At 35.5% G+C, this 15992-nt stretch overlaps 1 protein-coding gene across 1 annotated transcript in view; it reads left to right on the top strand.

Moving 5' to 3' along the window:
• The window catches only part of LANCL3 (LanC like family member 3), a 105488-nt gene extending 91207 nt beyond the window's left edge, over nt 1–14281 (top strand). The window contains exon 5 of the mRNA XM_079122910.1: nt 5395–14281. Coding sequence (XP_078979036.1) covers nt 5395–5554 — 160 coding nt within the window. The 3' untranslated portion in view covers nt 5555–14281. The remainder of the gene's footprint in view (nt 1–5394) is intronic.
• The last annotated feature ends 1711 nt before the right edge of the window (nt 14282–15992 follow it).

Here is a 15992-nt window from a genome sequence, read left to right as displayed (position 1 = left end):
GAACTTACTTTTTAAAAATGGTGTTAAAAGGGTATCTATCTTTGTTGACTGAAAAGCAGAATTTTCCAACAGCATCTGTTGATCAATAATGCTCATCATTTGAAATTTGGAAATTTCACTTTTATCACAAACTGAATTTATATAAATGTATGGGTTTGTATCTGAACTTTCTTTTGTTCAGTTTATCTAGTTCAGTATTACATTACTTTTAAGTTTTCTTTGCTGCTGTCCCTCATTTATTCTTCAAATGTACTTAAGAATCAATTTGTCAAATTTAGCCTGGCATGGTGGCACACGCCTGTAGTCCCAGCAACTAGGGAGGCTGAGGCAAGAGGATCCCAAGTTCAAGGCCAGCCTCAGCAATTTAGTGAGGCACTAAGCAACTTAGCAAGACCCTGTCACAAAACTAAATAAATAAATAAATAAATAAATAAAAAGACCCAGGGTGCAGCTCAGTGGTAAAGCATTCCTGGGTTCAATCTCTAGTACAAAACAAACTAACAAACACTAAAATCATACTCAAAAGAATCCAGCAAAACAAATTAATTATCCTAGTCTATTCTTTCAAACATCCTTGTTTTTATGCTAAATTTTAGAAATGCTTCCTGTCTTATCATCTATATATTCACTTCATATCATGCATATTGTGGTAATTTATGGTACTCCTTTATTCAAGGTAGTCCAATGGATTCCCATATGACTCAGAGTAAAGGCCAAAGTCTGAGTGAAAGGTTCACAGAACTAGCCTCTCTTTACCTCTCTGATCTCATCTCCTGTCCTTTCTCCTAGTTCTCTCTACCACAGTGCCTTCCTTGTGATTCCACTAGGATGCCAGATACACTTCACCTCAAGTCCCTTGAAGTTTTAATTTCCCCCACCTGTAATGCTCACTTTCCACATTTATCTCCTGGTGCCTAGCTGTTTTGAGATGGGCTATATGGCCTGCACTTGCCTAGCTGTTTTGAGTAAAGGTCATTCAGATCTTTTCCCCCCAGAAAAGTCCAGTGCCAATTTATCCAATATTCAATATTAAAATACACCTGGAATCCCAGAGGCTTGGGAGGCTGAGGAAAGAGAGCCCAAGTTCAAAGCCAGCCTTAGCAACTTAGCGAGGCCCTAAGCAATTTAGCGAGAACCTGTCTCAAAGTAAAACATTAAAATAAGGGCTGGGGATGTGGATTAGTGGTTAAGAACCCTTGGGTTCAATCCCTGGTACCAAAAAATAAAATAAAACAACACATAAAATATCCTTTATGATCTTTGCATGTGTACTTTGAAGGAAAAGTACCAACTTTGCAAGTCCTCTGTTTGAATCTCCATTGTTTTAAGAATTCTGCTGAAATTGATTCATGGTATCTTAATCCATTTAGGTGAAAAGAAACCTGTTGTTTCCCAAATACAGCAAGAAAAAAAATAGTGTTGGATCTTATGTAGGCTAAGGGGTTTTACCTATGGGATAAATTTCATCAGAGATTCTCTTGCCCTGGAAATTATATGTAAAAGTACCAGAAAAATCCCTCTATTTTCTGCTAGGCCAGTCCTAGCTTACAGAGTCTTGGTTATAAAAGTTTGAGACCCAGGAATCTTCAGAAAATTTAAATTTCTTACTAACAAGTAGAAGTCTGAAAGTGTGCCAGTAATATTGGAATATTTTATGCAATGTCAAGTTTGGGTATTACATTTCATTGCTTAGAATAGTGAAATTTTCAATTTATTATAATTCAAAGTTAAAATATGATATGGCTCAGATTGAGGAGACTTCCCTAATTTTGGTAATTTCCAAAACTTTTATGTCAAACAAGGTGTGCCTCTTTGCAATAAATATTACTTGACCATCACCTATTACTCTTTTAAAGTATGATTAGAATTTAAGGCTACCAAAAAATTTGACAACCTTTTTATTTTCTTCTATGATTATTCATTTTTTCTGGTTTTCTGTCTCTTCTTTATGGTAATGAATATTTCTACAAAACCATCCATTCATTGGATTTTAAAATTTTTGATATGGAGCTTCAATAGTATAGTTCCGTAATATTTTTAATTTCCCATATCTGTGGTTTTTTCCTATCTTATTCATCCTTTCAAGGAACTTGTTCTTGGTTTTGTTTATTAATTCTGTTTTTCTCCTTTGCTTCCTACTTTATTGCTTTCTGTCTGTATCTTGGTTTCCTAATGTTGCTTCTTCAAATTTTGTTACCTTCTAGAGTTTAAAAATGCTTAATTAGAAAACCTTCCATCTTCCTATTAATAATAATAACTCATAGATCTTGAAAATTTCCTCTTTCTTCAGATTTGGTCATAATTAGTAGGTTTTGGTATAATGTTCTCAGTCTCATTCTTTTCAGCTTCATAATTGCCATTCTGACTTCTATTTTGACTGAGAATGTTTCAGAAAAATGAATTTGTTAATTTGATTTCTGCATCATTGGGTAGATTTTTGAAACAATCTTTTCACTTTGATATCAACAAAATTTCTTGGAAACATTAACGCACATATTGTGTGAAAACAGGGGAATTGCTGTTCTCATACGTTGCTAGTTCTCTTATGAATTGCTCCATGTTGTTTAGAAATTATTTTAAAAAGCAGAGAAAACTTCATATTATTTTAAGTAAACACATGTAGAATATTAAGTAATAATCACTAATGTCTAATATTAAAATAAATAAATCAGTGCTTGGGGGAAAAAGACTGGAAGAGGGAGCAAAATTAACTGGGTTTCTTTTATTGTGTGAGATAATGGTTTTCTTTGTGATACAAATATTCTGCTACAATACATTTATGTGAAAAAATATTACTTATTTATCTAATTTTTGCTACATGCTCAGAAAATAATATATGATATCTTTAATCTTTACAGAAAATTCTGTGCCATTATGCAATTTCAGCATTTTAAGGTTAAATTAAGCAATGTGCATATCTGTCTCAAGTTTGCATATCTATCTCAACTCCAAAGTTTTTTCTTTCTCTTTCTACTCTACCAGGAGTTCTTAGTCTGTAGTTTGTAAACTTCTTTAAGAAAAAGATTACATCTTAAATTGAAATGGATAATTTCTTCCCATTCAGAATGTGACAGTAAGTCACAGAATTATCATCAGTAGCTGCAATTCTGCAACCAATAGAAATACTAGATATTTTCATATTAACTCATTTTTTCCTACTGTCCCAGATATGAAACAGCTATAAAAATTTAAATTGAGCAACAAGTATACCACTTCTGGTAACTTTGAAATAATTATTGTTTTTAGAGGTGCATTCTTTTGAGAAAAGTAATAGATGATTGGATTAGGATGTTTGATTATATATGTATAGGTGTATATAAATGTATATGTATACATATATATGTATAGATAGATATGCACATACATATGTAATAGAAGGCATAGATAATGATTTCCAACCCATTTTAATGCATCTATGTCAATTTCATTGAAATAGTCACAGAATTGAAAACTTGGGACTTAATGGGTTAAACTGTTCTTATTACAGATATTGTGAAATATATTTTATTCTCATCGCTACTTAGAAATGTCAGAAATTATTCAACCCACTACTATATCTTGTTATTGAATATTTCAATGAAGAACACATATGTTATTGTATTACAAACCAGAGCTGTAATGGTTTGGTTTTAAATTTTTTTACTTGAACTGGGGGTATAGCTCAGTGGCAGGGCATGTGTTTTATATGCACCAGGTCCTGGGTTTGATTCCAGCACAAACAAAAAAAAAAAAAAAAAAGAAGAAGGAAAGGAAGAAAGACAGAAAAAGAAGATAAATATTTCACTTATGTGCTTTTAATAAAATTAATTTCCTTTGGAATCTTTTGTATTTTATTTTATGCATTTGAAAACTTTTTTGAGAAACTCAGACTGCTAAATGATCCATAGCACTAAAAAGACAAAGGCCCTCCCTGACTATAACATGAAGTTGACTTTATTATATAACTATAAATTTTGAATTACTTAAGGATGCTTTATTATTCTACTTATTTAGAATGTAAAATTCCATTGAAAATTGTTGCATAGTCAAGAAAACAATTGATAGAAAAAATGTACCAAACAGAATTGTGGTGTTCCCTGCTGATTTATTTTAAGCTGCCATCAGTAATTCCAAGAGCCCTTAAAAGATAAAATAAGTAATTACTCTTCATAGGACCCCTGGTGTAGTAGCAATAATGTAAGTTTATGGCAATATCAGCTCTCAGGCCTTACCAAGCTGTGTGTTGCAGCCTCTGAACTGGTGATTATTTTTGTTGATGAGAATGAATAGAGAAAGTCAGTAAAATAAATAAATAAATAACATAGATGATGGCATTTTAAAAGATGTGAATTGCTAGCTGGGAATTGTATCACATGCCTGTAATTCTACCAACCCAGGAGTCTGAGGATCACAAGTTTGAGGCCAGCCTCTGTGACTTAGCGAGGACCTAAGCAACTTAGTGAGGCCATGTCTCAAAATAAAAAATAAGAAGGACTGGGGATGTAGTTCAGTGGTAAAGCACCCCCAGATTCAATTCCCAGCACCAAAAGAGAAAAAAAAAAAAGAAAGTTAAAGCTCTAAATTGCTTTTAAAATGTTATTTGTTATCAATAATCTGAATAGAATTTGTGGCAAATATAAGCAAAAGAAAAAAGGTCTTCCATAGAGAATTTAGAGGCCAGTGGTTTTTTTAATGGGGGTGTCTTAAACATAATCTGTCTTGTAGCTGAGTCTGCTATTGATGTCATCATTATAAAAGGTTGCTTGCCTTTTCTCATTCATCTTCTTCCTTTGTTTGCCCAAAGCACAGATTGTATAAAATCTTGGCCATTTATTTTCACAGTCTCTTCTCTTTGTCATATATAAATGAAACCTAGCTCAGAAATAATATGCCTGCAGAAACAGCATATTTACTTGTTTTTAAAGGAACAGCAATATATCAGTTTGGTTCTATTGAAGATTAATAAAAGTAGGTCAATTTATCTGTCTTTTTTGCTTTTAATTATTGAATGACAGAAGGAATGAAATCCTCAGAAAATACCAAAATGCTTTGCTTTTGCAGACTCTGAAAATGGTTGGATTTGCTTGCCAACACAATCTGTTGTGAAACATAAAACAATTATATAACAGATCCTCTTTATTTTTTTTAGAGAAAAAGTCTTTCTTAAATACTTAATTGCATAACTCTGAAAAGAGAACAATGAGCAAGGCCAGCCTTGCAAGACCCTGTCTCAAAATAAAGGGCTAGGGATGTGACTCAGAGGTAAAGTGCCACTGGGTTCAATTGCTGGTACAAAACAAACAAACAAACAAAGAACACCAACTTTGATTCAGCAGAAGAGGAGGAAGAAGCCAAGGCCAGTGATATGGAAATGCTCATGTTGTAACTGTTCATATTTTCTTCTTCTCCTCTTAGGTTTGCTCAATTCTTATTTACCGAGGAATTCAAGGCCGGGTCACGGGTCCTTGAGAGTATATACAGCTTGTACGAAGGCTTCTCCGGGACCGTGTGCTTTCTGATCGACCTGCTGCAGCCCAATCAGGCTGAATTCCCTCTCTTCAGCGTCTTTGTTTAAAAGGTTCCATCTCCCACTGTGGCCCTGCAGAAGTCCCCTGAGATTTCCTGAGCCTGCCAAGGCAGTTTCCACATAAGCCACATTCAATGGTATCACGACCATGAGCCTTAACATTGCCGCCAGAAGGATGGGAGCAGGCAGAGAAGACAGCATGATAGCAGACTGGAGAGAGAACCTGCCAAATAAGACACCACAACTCATCTAAAAACTGTAGCGAATGTATGTTTCAGGGAATAGGTGTAAAACCGGAGATCAAAGGGAAAGGGAAAAAGAAATGATCTGTTTTTCAGTTGGTGACACAAAACAAAACTGAAAAGGGGACTATGGCAATAAAATATTAGTACCTTCCCAATTGGAGAGAGAATCTGGCCCTCTGTGGGTGCTTTCCACCCCTAAATTCAGAAATATAGACAATCAAAAATTAATTTGCCCTGCTGAAAACTGTTAGCAGGAATGAAGTGTCAGGATGAAGGACATAAAAGAAAACCTTTGATTGTCCTAAGCCTTTACTTATTGAAATTCATGATTTTTACTGAATGGAGATATTTGCATATGAATATTTTTTAATCATTGCCCTGAGCACTTTAAAGACATCATATCATAACTTAAACACTGAAATTCCACATTTCCTTAGGCCTTAGAATATCTCTTTTTTCCTAGTTCCTTTTTCTTTCCTAAAGCTCATTTAGAATAGTAAAATTCAGGCAGGGCTGGGGATGTAACTTGGTGGTGGAATGCATGCTCAGCTTGCACAAGGCCCTGGGTTCCATCCCCAGAACCACAAATAAAAACGAAGAAAAACTCAGTCTAGCAAATTGTAGCAAGCGTTACTGTCAAGTATTTTTCTGAATTTCAAGTGTGAGCTGTATATTGTCTGTTTTTGGTAATTTTTAAAATGCCTTTATGTATGTAATCTCTATAAAGCTATTAGTCAAACTGTAAAATTTGCTCTTGGTAAAAATCACTCATCTCAAAGATCAGGGTAACCACTACAAAGGTGTGTCATTTCTGCCTTTGGTGTAATACTCTGTCCCTTGGGACAGACAGACACAGGCTGAGAAAGGCACCAGTTGATTGTGGAAGGAATGTTGCTCAATTTTATACTATTAGTTTAAGAGATGAGTGAACTCCCTGGCTGGTCACCTTACCTTCCAAGACACAGGGTCCACTAGAAATTGGTTACAATACCCATTGATCCAAGTTATCATATCAAATTAAACCTGCTATAAACACATAGAAGTTGTGAAACTGCTTCAAGTAAATAGTGGTTTATAGAACACTATAGTAGCATTTGTCACTTTAATCTGCAGAGCATGAGTTTACCCCTATCCTAAAATTTGATCCTGGACATTTTCATATTTCACAGTAAGGAGGAAATTGTACTGTATAGGACTTATTTATTTAAATAGTCATTAGATAATTGGATATATATGTGTATATATATATGTACATGTATATATGCTGCATCTATCCCCGTGTAAACCTAAGCACTTATTCTGTAGTTCAGTAGTTCCTAAGCTGGGTCATTGGTACACTTTGGGAGGAGTTAGGGAATATTCTGTTGCCTAAAAACATTTGTATGTATGTTGGGGTGTTTAGGTACACACATCCTTGTGTTTGTATGTGTGTGTGTGTGTGTGTGTGTGTATGAGTGTATGCGTTCAGTGCTCCTTTTTGGAGGAAATATTCAAGAGATTCACAAAGAATCTTACCAAAGAAAGGTAAGAACTGATAGTTGTACATTTTACAACTCTTTGTATGTTTGCACTAATCAAAACAAACTAGAATAGCCAGTCATGGAGGCACACACCTGTAATCTCAGCTACTTGGGAGGCTAAGGCAGGAGAATCACAAGTTCAAGGCCAACCTGGGTAACTTAGTGAGACCCTGTCTCAAAATAAAAGAATAAAATAAAAGGGTGGGGGAACTGGGGATGTAGCTCAATGGTAGAGCACTTGCCCAGACATGAACAAGGCCCTAAGCCTGATCCCCAGTACCAGCAGTCACGGGGAACCTAAGACAAGATGATTTGGAAAAGCATCTTTTTCACTTATTCCATTTTCTCATCCTCAGATATAAGCATACAAAATTGGTCTCCATTGTTCATCTATGAAAATACTCAGTTTGAGGCAATACCACATAAATAGCAGCTTTCAGATCACTTCCAAAATAGAGTTCCAGAAGTTCTTTCAGGAACAGACAAGCACCTCTTGGACAGCCTTAAGGCAAGATGCCTTTTACAAAGTGGGGTCTCCTTTTGGCACGATAAGACTGTTTTTCACAATCTCATTTTAAAATCATTTTGCGTGGCCCCTATAAGCTGAAGATAATAACCACCCAAGATTAGGGCTTTATTAAAGGAATATATGTTCTTTTCATCATCCAGCAATCCCTTTGAAATGTTTTAGGTAATTGCTCCAAAATCTCATAGTTAGGAAAGAGCTGAACAAAGATTTAAACCCAGACTTTCACTATCTGTTCAGTGTTCTAGAATGATTCTGGTGAGATGGTACTGAACAAAATCCCCCTTCCCACCAAGCTACATTCTGTTTGCTGATCCTTCCACCATTCATCTTTGAGACCTAAAACCTAAAGGACAAGCCCATCCCCTCAGTTCTATTTCTATGAACTTTAGAAAAACTGGAACTCTTTTCTGTTTACATGCCCTTTTAGGATCTGGTAGGGTGACTGTGATGTTGTGGTGCTGACTGTTCTGGAAAGGTAACCCTTTCTGTGTGCCAGGTCCAACGTCCATGTTCGGATGTTGTCTTTGAAATGACACCTCAGTAAATTAGAAACAAAGGTAAAGGTTGTTAGGACTTAAATGTATTGTTGAAAATTTTCATTTTCCTAAGGGAATGAGTTGTAGATTTGGGAAGGTATTCAATTTTGTTTTCCCAAGAAGGGGTAAGAAAGACCTTTAAGTCATAGGAAAGTGATATGCCACTGTCTATTTAATTATCCAACTTGTTCTCTTCTAGGTAGCAACATTCTTGATGTAGTATGTTGCCTCTTGAAGGCCCTAATCTAGCTTTAATATTATTTACGAGATATGACCCAAACAATTATGAACCCTGAAGGTAATTGTGGAAATGTTGAAGGATACATTAAGTCATTCGATAATAGAAAGACTGGATTGTACTTTGATGACAGGACATTTTGTAAACCATTACAGTTCTGTGTTTTGCTTCATTAATGCAATTATATGTCTTCTCTTCCACACAGCCACCAAATAATATCTATATTTTACTCAAATCTTATTTCACTTCTCAGTTTTTTTACATTTTTGTCCAACTCCTTTTTTTTTTTTTTTTTTGGTTCCAGGAATTGAACCCAGGGGCACTTAACCCTGAGCCACATCCCTAGCTCTTTTTATGTTTTATTTAGAGACAGGGTCTCACTAGGTTGCTTAGGGCCTCACTAAGTTGCTGAGGCTGGCAATGAACTTGGGATCTTTCTGCCTCAGCCTCCTGAGCCACTGGGATTATAGGCATGTGCCACTGCAGCCAGCCTTTGTTCAACTCTTGATATTTGAGAACAGAAGTTTGACAGCATATATTTCCTTGTGTTTCATCATGTAATTGACTGTGTTATTAAGATAATAGTATTCATTTACTCATAACTCAGAAAACAAATAGAATAATTTTCTTGTTCTGTGCTTAATCTCAGCTCTCCACTGACAACCTATTTAGCTTGATTTAACATGATTTAAGATTTTAATCAAGGTGGTATGTAAATTATTTCAACTTCTGTAGAAAGTACATCAATAATTTTGGTGCAACAAATGTAAGTTTGTGATTTACATCCATGTTGAGATACACAGGGCTGGGTTTGTAACTCAGTTTGTAGCTTAGTGGTACAGTGCTTGCTTAGCACACACAAAGCTCTGGGTTCAATCCCCAACACAGAAAGGGATGGAGGGAGGGAGGGAGAGAAAAACAATTACAAGGAAAAAAATTTAGTAATGCCAAGAGCCCTGAGTTGAAAATCTCAAAGCCTTGTTCTGCCATTTCCATGGACCATTATAGTATAATAATCATCCTGTTCACAGGGTTGTCATGAGTGTCACCGATGATATAATGGATATAGAAGAGTTTGTAATGGGCAGGTCCTTTATATATTTAAAAAGGATGCTATATTTTTATACATACTATATGCATAGAAAATCATGCTCAGTTGTGACTTCCAATAACATTTCAGCCACATGAAATAACCATACGTGAATGTAGTTCTTGAGATCTGAATCACTAGATAGATAAAAAACAAGTGTACATTTTTTATATTTTACCACCAGTCTGGACTTTTGCATTTGTGACTTCAAAGTTTCTGATTTACCAGTTTACTACATAAGGATAAGCTGGTCTAACCCAGGAGCTCCCTTTTAATGTAAACATTTATTTTGCTTATTTGAAACAAAGGGTTACAGTGCCAGTAACTCAAGAAAAGGGGCAGGCAGTCCCGTTCTACAGAGCAAAAATGAATTAGTAAATAGAGTAATTTTGGATTGAGTTTGATCTGCACTTTAAATGGGACCTCAGAGCTGCATGACATAAAAGAATAGAAACATTTTTAACAGCCTCTGAGGCCTTCTTTGGGGGACCTGGGTTATTTATTCAACATTGTCTCAAATTAGTAGTTAAAACTACCAAGACTCAAATTTGCCAAGGCCTTAAAATGTTGAGCTTAAACTTGGCAAGGAAAGCAAACGAGAAGGCAGACAAAGGAGTGTATGTGTGGTGGAGGGAAAGCTTGCAGAAACTCAACATCTCAAAGTGGGTTGTGGACGTACATTTAATGGTGCAAAAGCCAGTATGTTCTTACCCATGGATTTTACTGCTTCCTGGGTCCTGTAATCCTAAACCTGATCCAATGCCTTTTGTCTTCTTTCTCCTTTAAACAGCTCACTCTGATATGTTTTTTCCTATGTCTGCTTAATCACGTGACCTCCTTTCTCGTGGGAGGGAAGGTTTTCTCCTTATCTCTTCCTTCCATGTCTGTTCTTAGTTAAGAGCTCCAGGCTCAGTAAGGTCAGACTCCCCTCTGGACAGAAGGACTGACCTCAAGGTCAGCAGGAGCTGGGCCTATTCTGTATTCAGATCACAAGTCTAGGACTGCCCACCACAAGTGCACCTGTGCATAAGAATATGATGGTAGCTGCATTTGTCCTGCCCCTCCTCCATATTTTTTTATGGAGGTCATTTTATTTTTACTGTTGTTAAAAAAAAAAAAAAAAAGCCAAAGTTGATGCTATATTAAATGCTTAGGCTTCATCCATGATGATAAATCTTATACTGGAGGTGCAGTCTCTCATTTCTTTAATTGAAAGTGCTAATGAATTGCAGCCTGATGGATGATGCTTTTAGAATTTAAAAGAGTATTTGCTTTCATTTTCTTAAAGTATACAACCCGGTTGTTGCCTAAACCCGGTTGTTTACAAATGGTGAAGGCCCTTATCTGCAGGATTCCCTGTATCTTCTTTTGCCTTTGTAGACCTGTAATTTACCCCTCTGAATTGAATTTGAAAAATCATTTAAAGTGAAAGCCAAATTATCTACAGTTTTGTTCTTGTCTGGATTAGGGGGAAGGTCAATGCTTTGTATGAGTTAAAGAACAGATTATCCTCTCCTTTCTTTTTATTTTTAGTTAAGACATATTTGTACATATTTATAGAGGATAGTACAATAATTGAATATGTGTATGCAATGTGTAATGATTCTATCAGGCTAATTAGCACATTGATCTGCTCATATATTTATCATTTCTATGTGCTGGAAAACATCAGTCTCTTCTAGTTATTTTTAAATATGTCAAAATTGTCATAGACAAAAGTGACCCTATTGTGCTATAGAACACGAGAAAGAATTCCTCCTATTTATCCTCATTTCTTGCCTTTCTCCTCCCTGCATGATACTGAAGAAGAGGGGAAAACGTAACTGTCCAGGGTTGTGAAAATGATTTGCAAGGACTTCTTGTGAGCTTCCTCTTTGGTTTTTCTTAGTCCCTATGGAAAACAGTTTCTCTCTCTGCTTGTCTGTCTCTCTCTCTCCCTCCCCCGCCCCTGTATAATCAGTGTAAGGAAAAAGACTGTCTTAAGGAGAGTATCACTTATGGAATAAAATCCAACATTTAGCTATTAGAAATACCTGAGTGAACAGATAATGTTCAAACGTAAATTGTTTAATGAATGGGTCTTAACTACGTGCAAACTGCTCTCTCTAATAAATTTGCACACAATTAATAAGGACCCTAGTCACACTTCCAGTTGTCTGTCTTAAGCTCTTCTTTTTATTAAAACTTCTGCCAGGTTAAAGCCATTAGTTGCCATCTGTCGAAGATAATAGCCATGAGTTTCACAAATACAGCACCAGTGTTCAACACAAATGTAACGTGAGTCATAAATGCAAACCATATATGTAATTTTAAAGTGTTCTAGTGGCCACATTTAAAAAGTAAAAAGGGTGAAATTAATGTTAATAATGTATTTGACTGGACCAAACCTTCTCATTTCAATACAATTATAATATAAAAATATTAATGAGATTTTAACATTTTTTGTACTATGCCTTTAGAAGCCAGTGTGTATTTTACATTTATTGCATTAGTTAGGAATACAGAGCCACATGTAGGTTGGCTACTGTATTGGAAAGTGCAGAGCTAGTATTCCACTGATAAGGTCTCTCTACCACTTATACTAATTTTGTTGTTATGAAATAAAATAGGAAGAGAACACTTTATGCTATAGGGGTAATACAATTTTTCCCCAACTGCAGCAATAGCAGTACCAAGAGCTGTACTGTGGAAAAACAGATTTTGTGATCAAGTAAGTTAGGAAAGTTTTATTCTTTTATCCTCTTCTGGAGATTACATGGTGCATTAACAATATACACTGAGCAAACTCTCCTGGGTAAAGAATCCTGTTTGAAGTTGAGTTTTGTGTATAGTATTGTAGAAATTGCCACAAGTGTCTCCACAGAAGAAAAACTTGGTGTTTTCATCTCCTTCTTCATGCTCTTTGGAGCCCATCTCTATATTTTTCCCCCCAGAATCACTTGAGAGAGCCAGGATAACTCTTTCGTTCTAGAAAAATCACTTCCTAAATTGAAACCATCATATGGCTTTAAGTTCTTGCACATGTACATAGATATTCAGAAAGGACCTAAATACACACATTCCTCTTTCAGAAATGATGAATACTCTAAAAACGATGAGGAAAGAAACATCTGAATGTGTATATGTGTAAACACAGAATCTATCCATGTCAAGTTCTGCAGTTCTGCAGATGCTTTCTTTTTATGTATACGGTGTTAATTTCCATGCTTCAGTGTGTACTCTTCTTGTATTGTGTATGAAGTAACTGACATAGCAGACTATTCAAAGAAGATTTAGACGATACTTACCTACTGTCACTCTTAAGCAAATGACCTTTTGCAACATAGTTTTAGTGGGGCCTTTGATGCTGTCCCCCTAAGTTTACTTTTAAGATCTGTGTCTAAGTATCATTTACCAATAAAATTAAGTCTGCCACTGAATTTGGTTCAAGTGACTGTAGTAACCCTATATGTGGATGTGTTCAAATAAGTTGATTGATTTAAATGATCGATTTTGTCTCTTTTTTAGGACTTTAGTTTTTCAGTATTAGAGATATCTTCTGAAGAATGTAGCAGCAGTAAAGAATTCTTTTGCTCTTGGAAATGCAGTAGAACATGTGTTTTACATAGACACTCCAGGAGTAGGAGTGGAATATTCTGTGTAAAACTTTGATTTTAGAATCCAATAAGGAAGAGCATTCCATTCTTTAAAAAGGTAATAGCTTCCCCAACTTTGAACATCCAGGGTAGTTCCATTTGGAAGGGAAGTCTGTATTTTAATCTCTTGTATTTAATGGCGCTAAATTAACAACAATTTTTAAAATGGATTTTATAGAATCCAATTATTAGAGAAAACATTTTGTAAAACCATATACAATTGAGAAATAGTCAAGCATTAAGTATTAGCTTGAGAATGTGCATTTCCCAAGTGAACAGAATTTACTTCACCAAAAAACTTTTTTTTCACAATTCACAATATTTATAGAAATATAATTGTATCATTGGAAAAAAGAATTCATTTTCCAAATGATACATTTCACGAGCAGCAAATTAATGCAATTCCTTGATTATGGGGGGGTACAAAGGAATAATATGCCAATATAGTATAACTGCTTATTCCTAACTAGAAATAATTACCACTATTTAGAACACTATTGAATTTTGAAGAATCACTCAATGAATTAGTGTTATTCATAAAATTGTACTCTTTACAATATATTTGTCTCAGCACAGATGCAAAGCTAAAAACATAAAATTATAAAAATACACCAAATAATAGAAATTAGTTGTTAGTACTTTAAAATCCTATTAATGTGTTGTATATAACAAAAACTTTGAAAGTCCTACACACAAAATGAGAGGCTTTAAAAACAATGCCTTTTTGTCAAAACAAGTCAACAAGTTGACCTAAATATTTTATTTCCTTAAGGTTACTTTGAGTTGCTTTCAAAGACACAGTAGTAACAATAAGTTCTAAATTTAGACAGAGAACATTCTGCCGATATTTTACTGTATCACAAAATGTCATACTACCATATTTTATAATAAAACCAAATTCTCAAGTATCCTAGTATGTTACATATTATCATACCAAAACATCACTTTCTCTAAGTCTATTATTCTTGTGTACATAATATTTTTTAACAAATAATGACTTTTGGTCCTAGTAAGAAAATACAGTGCAATATATGACATTAAAATGATCTTTAGTGATTTTAGTGAAAATCCACTTAGGGGTTTGACAAGGACATTAGCAATTATAAGTTGTAATACATATGTTATTCTCAAAGATAAGATGGCAAATAACAACAGAGAAAGACATGGTCACTGGGGTAAATTAGTTGCTGTACAGACCAACCAAGAAGGATCAACTTAAAAATGCTGAGTGGATTTTAGCTTTTGTTCCTGGTTGTTTCCGGAGTGGGAACTACTACAGTTGATGCTGCTTCGCTTCATGTAAGGTGTTTGCTTGCAGCCAATGCATTGTATGATAAAATTATCTTCAGATGGAAAATTGAGTCAGAAGATTAGAGATGCACCTGTTTATAAAACTGTTACTATGTTCTAAACACTGTGATCTTTCCAATGTGTTTTCTGTATTAGTTTTGTATGGTAGAAAATAATTTGCCATAAACTTGTCTTTATAGTGTTTCAAGTGATGTTATTTATTGGCTTATTGCCTCTTGGCACCATAACACAGTCCACTTAATAATGTAAAACCTGTGATAATCCTTGGCCTTAAAATCTAATGCTAAATAGTTACTGTGTTCTAATTAATAATTCTAAGCTACTAATTAATTTCCTCTGAAAGCTAAATAAAACATTACACAAATACTCTGGAGTGCTGCTGCTGGTTTTGTGTTTGTGACAGTGTGTGTATCTTGATCCAGGGCATGGTGGCCTGCTGAGTTCTATAAATAGACATTAGTAATCCTTTTGGAAAAAGGGCCTGGTACCTCTCAGCTTTTCGCTGAATCCTCCCCTCAACCCTTATAAATAGATTTTCCCTTGTCACATAACAACCAAAAAGAAAGCTCATCATGTTCTCTTCCTCTCTGTTCTTTGTCTTGCTCCCATCTAAATTTTCATATTCTGAGTTTACATTATTTTCCTAAATAGAAAAATGCCTGAGAGTTTGAAGATTGAAATCACCCAATTTCAGCCAGGAAAGAGATCTTATAATTATTAAAACCTAATTTCTGTAGGGAGAGGTTAAAACCTGGGTTTTAGGAAGATTTAGTGACTTGATGAAGGGCTGAGGGACAGGGGTGGGTTGAGTCCATCTTGATGTCTAGAAGGTGGCTTAAAGTTCAGCCGGTGGAAAGGAATTGTGTTTGTCTTAGGGTTGGCACAACAGAAAGCAGAGGTATGCTTGGGCAAGAAAAGTGCTTCCTTATTAGGCCCTGGTCTTTGACCTGAGTTAGTCAGTTACAGAGGAATATATTTTGTAGGCGGGTTTTCTGGGAGGGGAAGCTTTGGCTCCTAGATTATCTGATGCTCTTTCACCACTGGAAGCAATGCTTCAGACCACTATATTTGGAAGACGAAGGGGCATGCTCACAGGCACTGTAAAAAGTTAAACTACTCCCTGTCACGGTGGGGGTGGTGACAATACACTTGCACTTTGAAAAGGATCTGTGGTCTGCTTATTTTTAAATGATGCGAAACTCTGGCCTTTTGGAGAATTAGGCGTTTCCTCGGTCCAGAAAATGAAGAGACCGGGCTGGAAAGGCGTACAAACCCCAATTCTGGGTCCTGTTGGCTGCAGTTGTTCCAAGAGATGTGACCAGTTTCCACAGACAGAACCGACCAAGGGACTCTAGGACCCAGAGGCTACACGCGGGGCCAGC

The sequence above is a fragment of the Sciurus vulgaris genome, assembly GCF_902686455.1.
Source record: "Sciurus vulgaris genome assembly, chromosome: X".
Lineage (NCBI taxonomy): Eukaryota > Metazoa > Chordata > Mammalia > Rodentia > Sciuridae > Sciurus > Sciurus vulgaris.
This window is presented reverse-complemented; position numbering and strand designations above follow the sequence as displayed.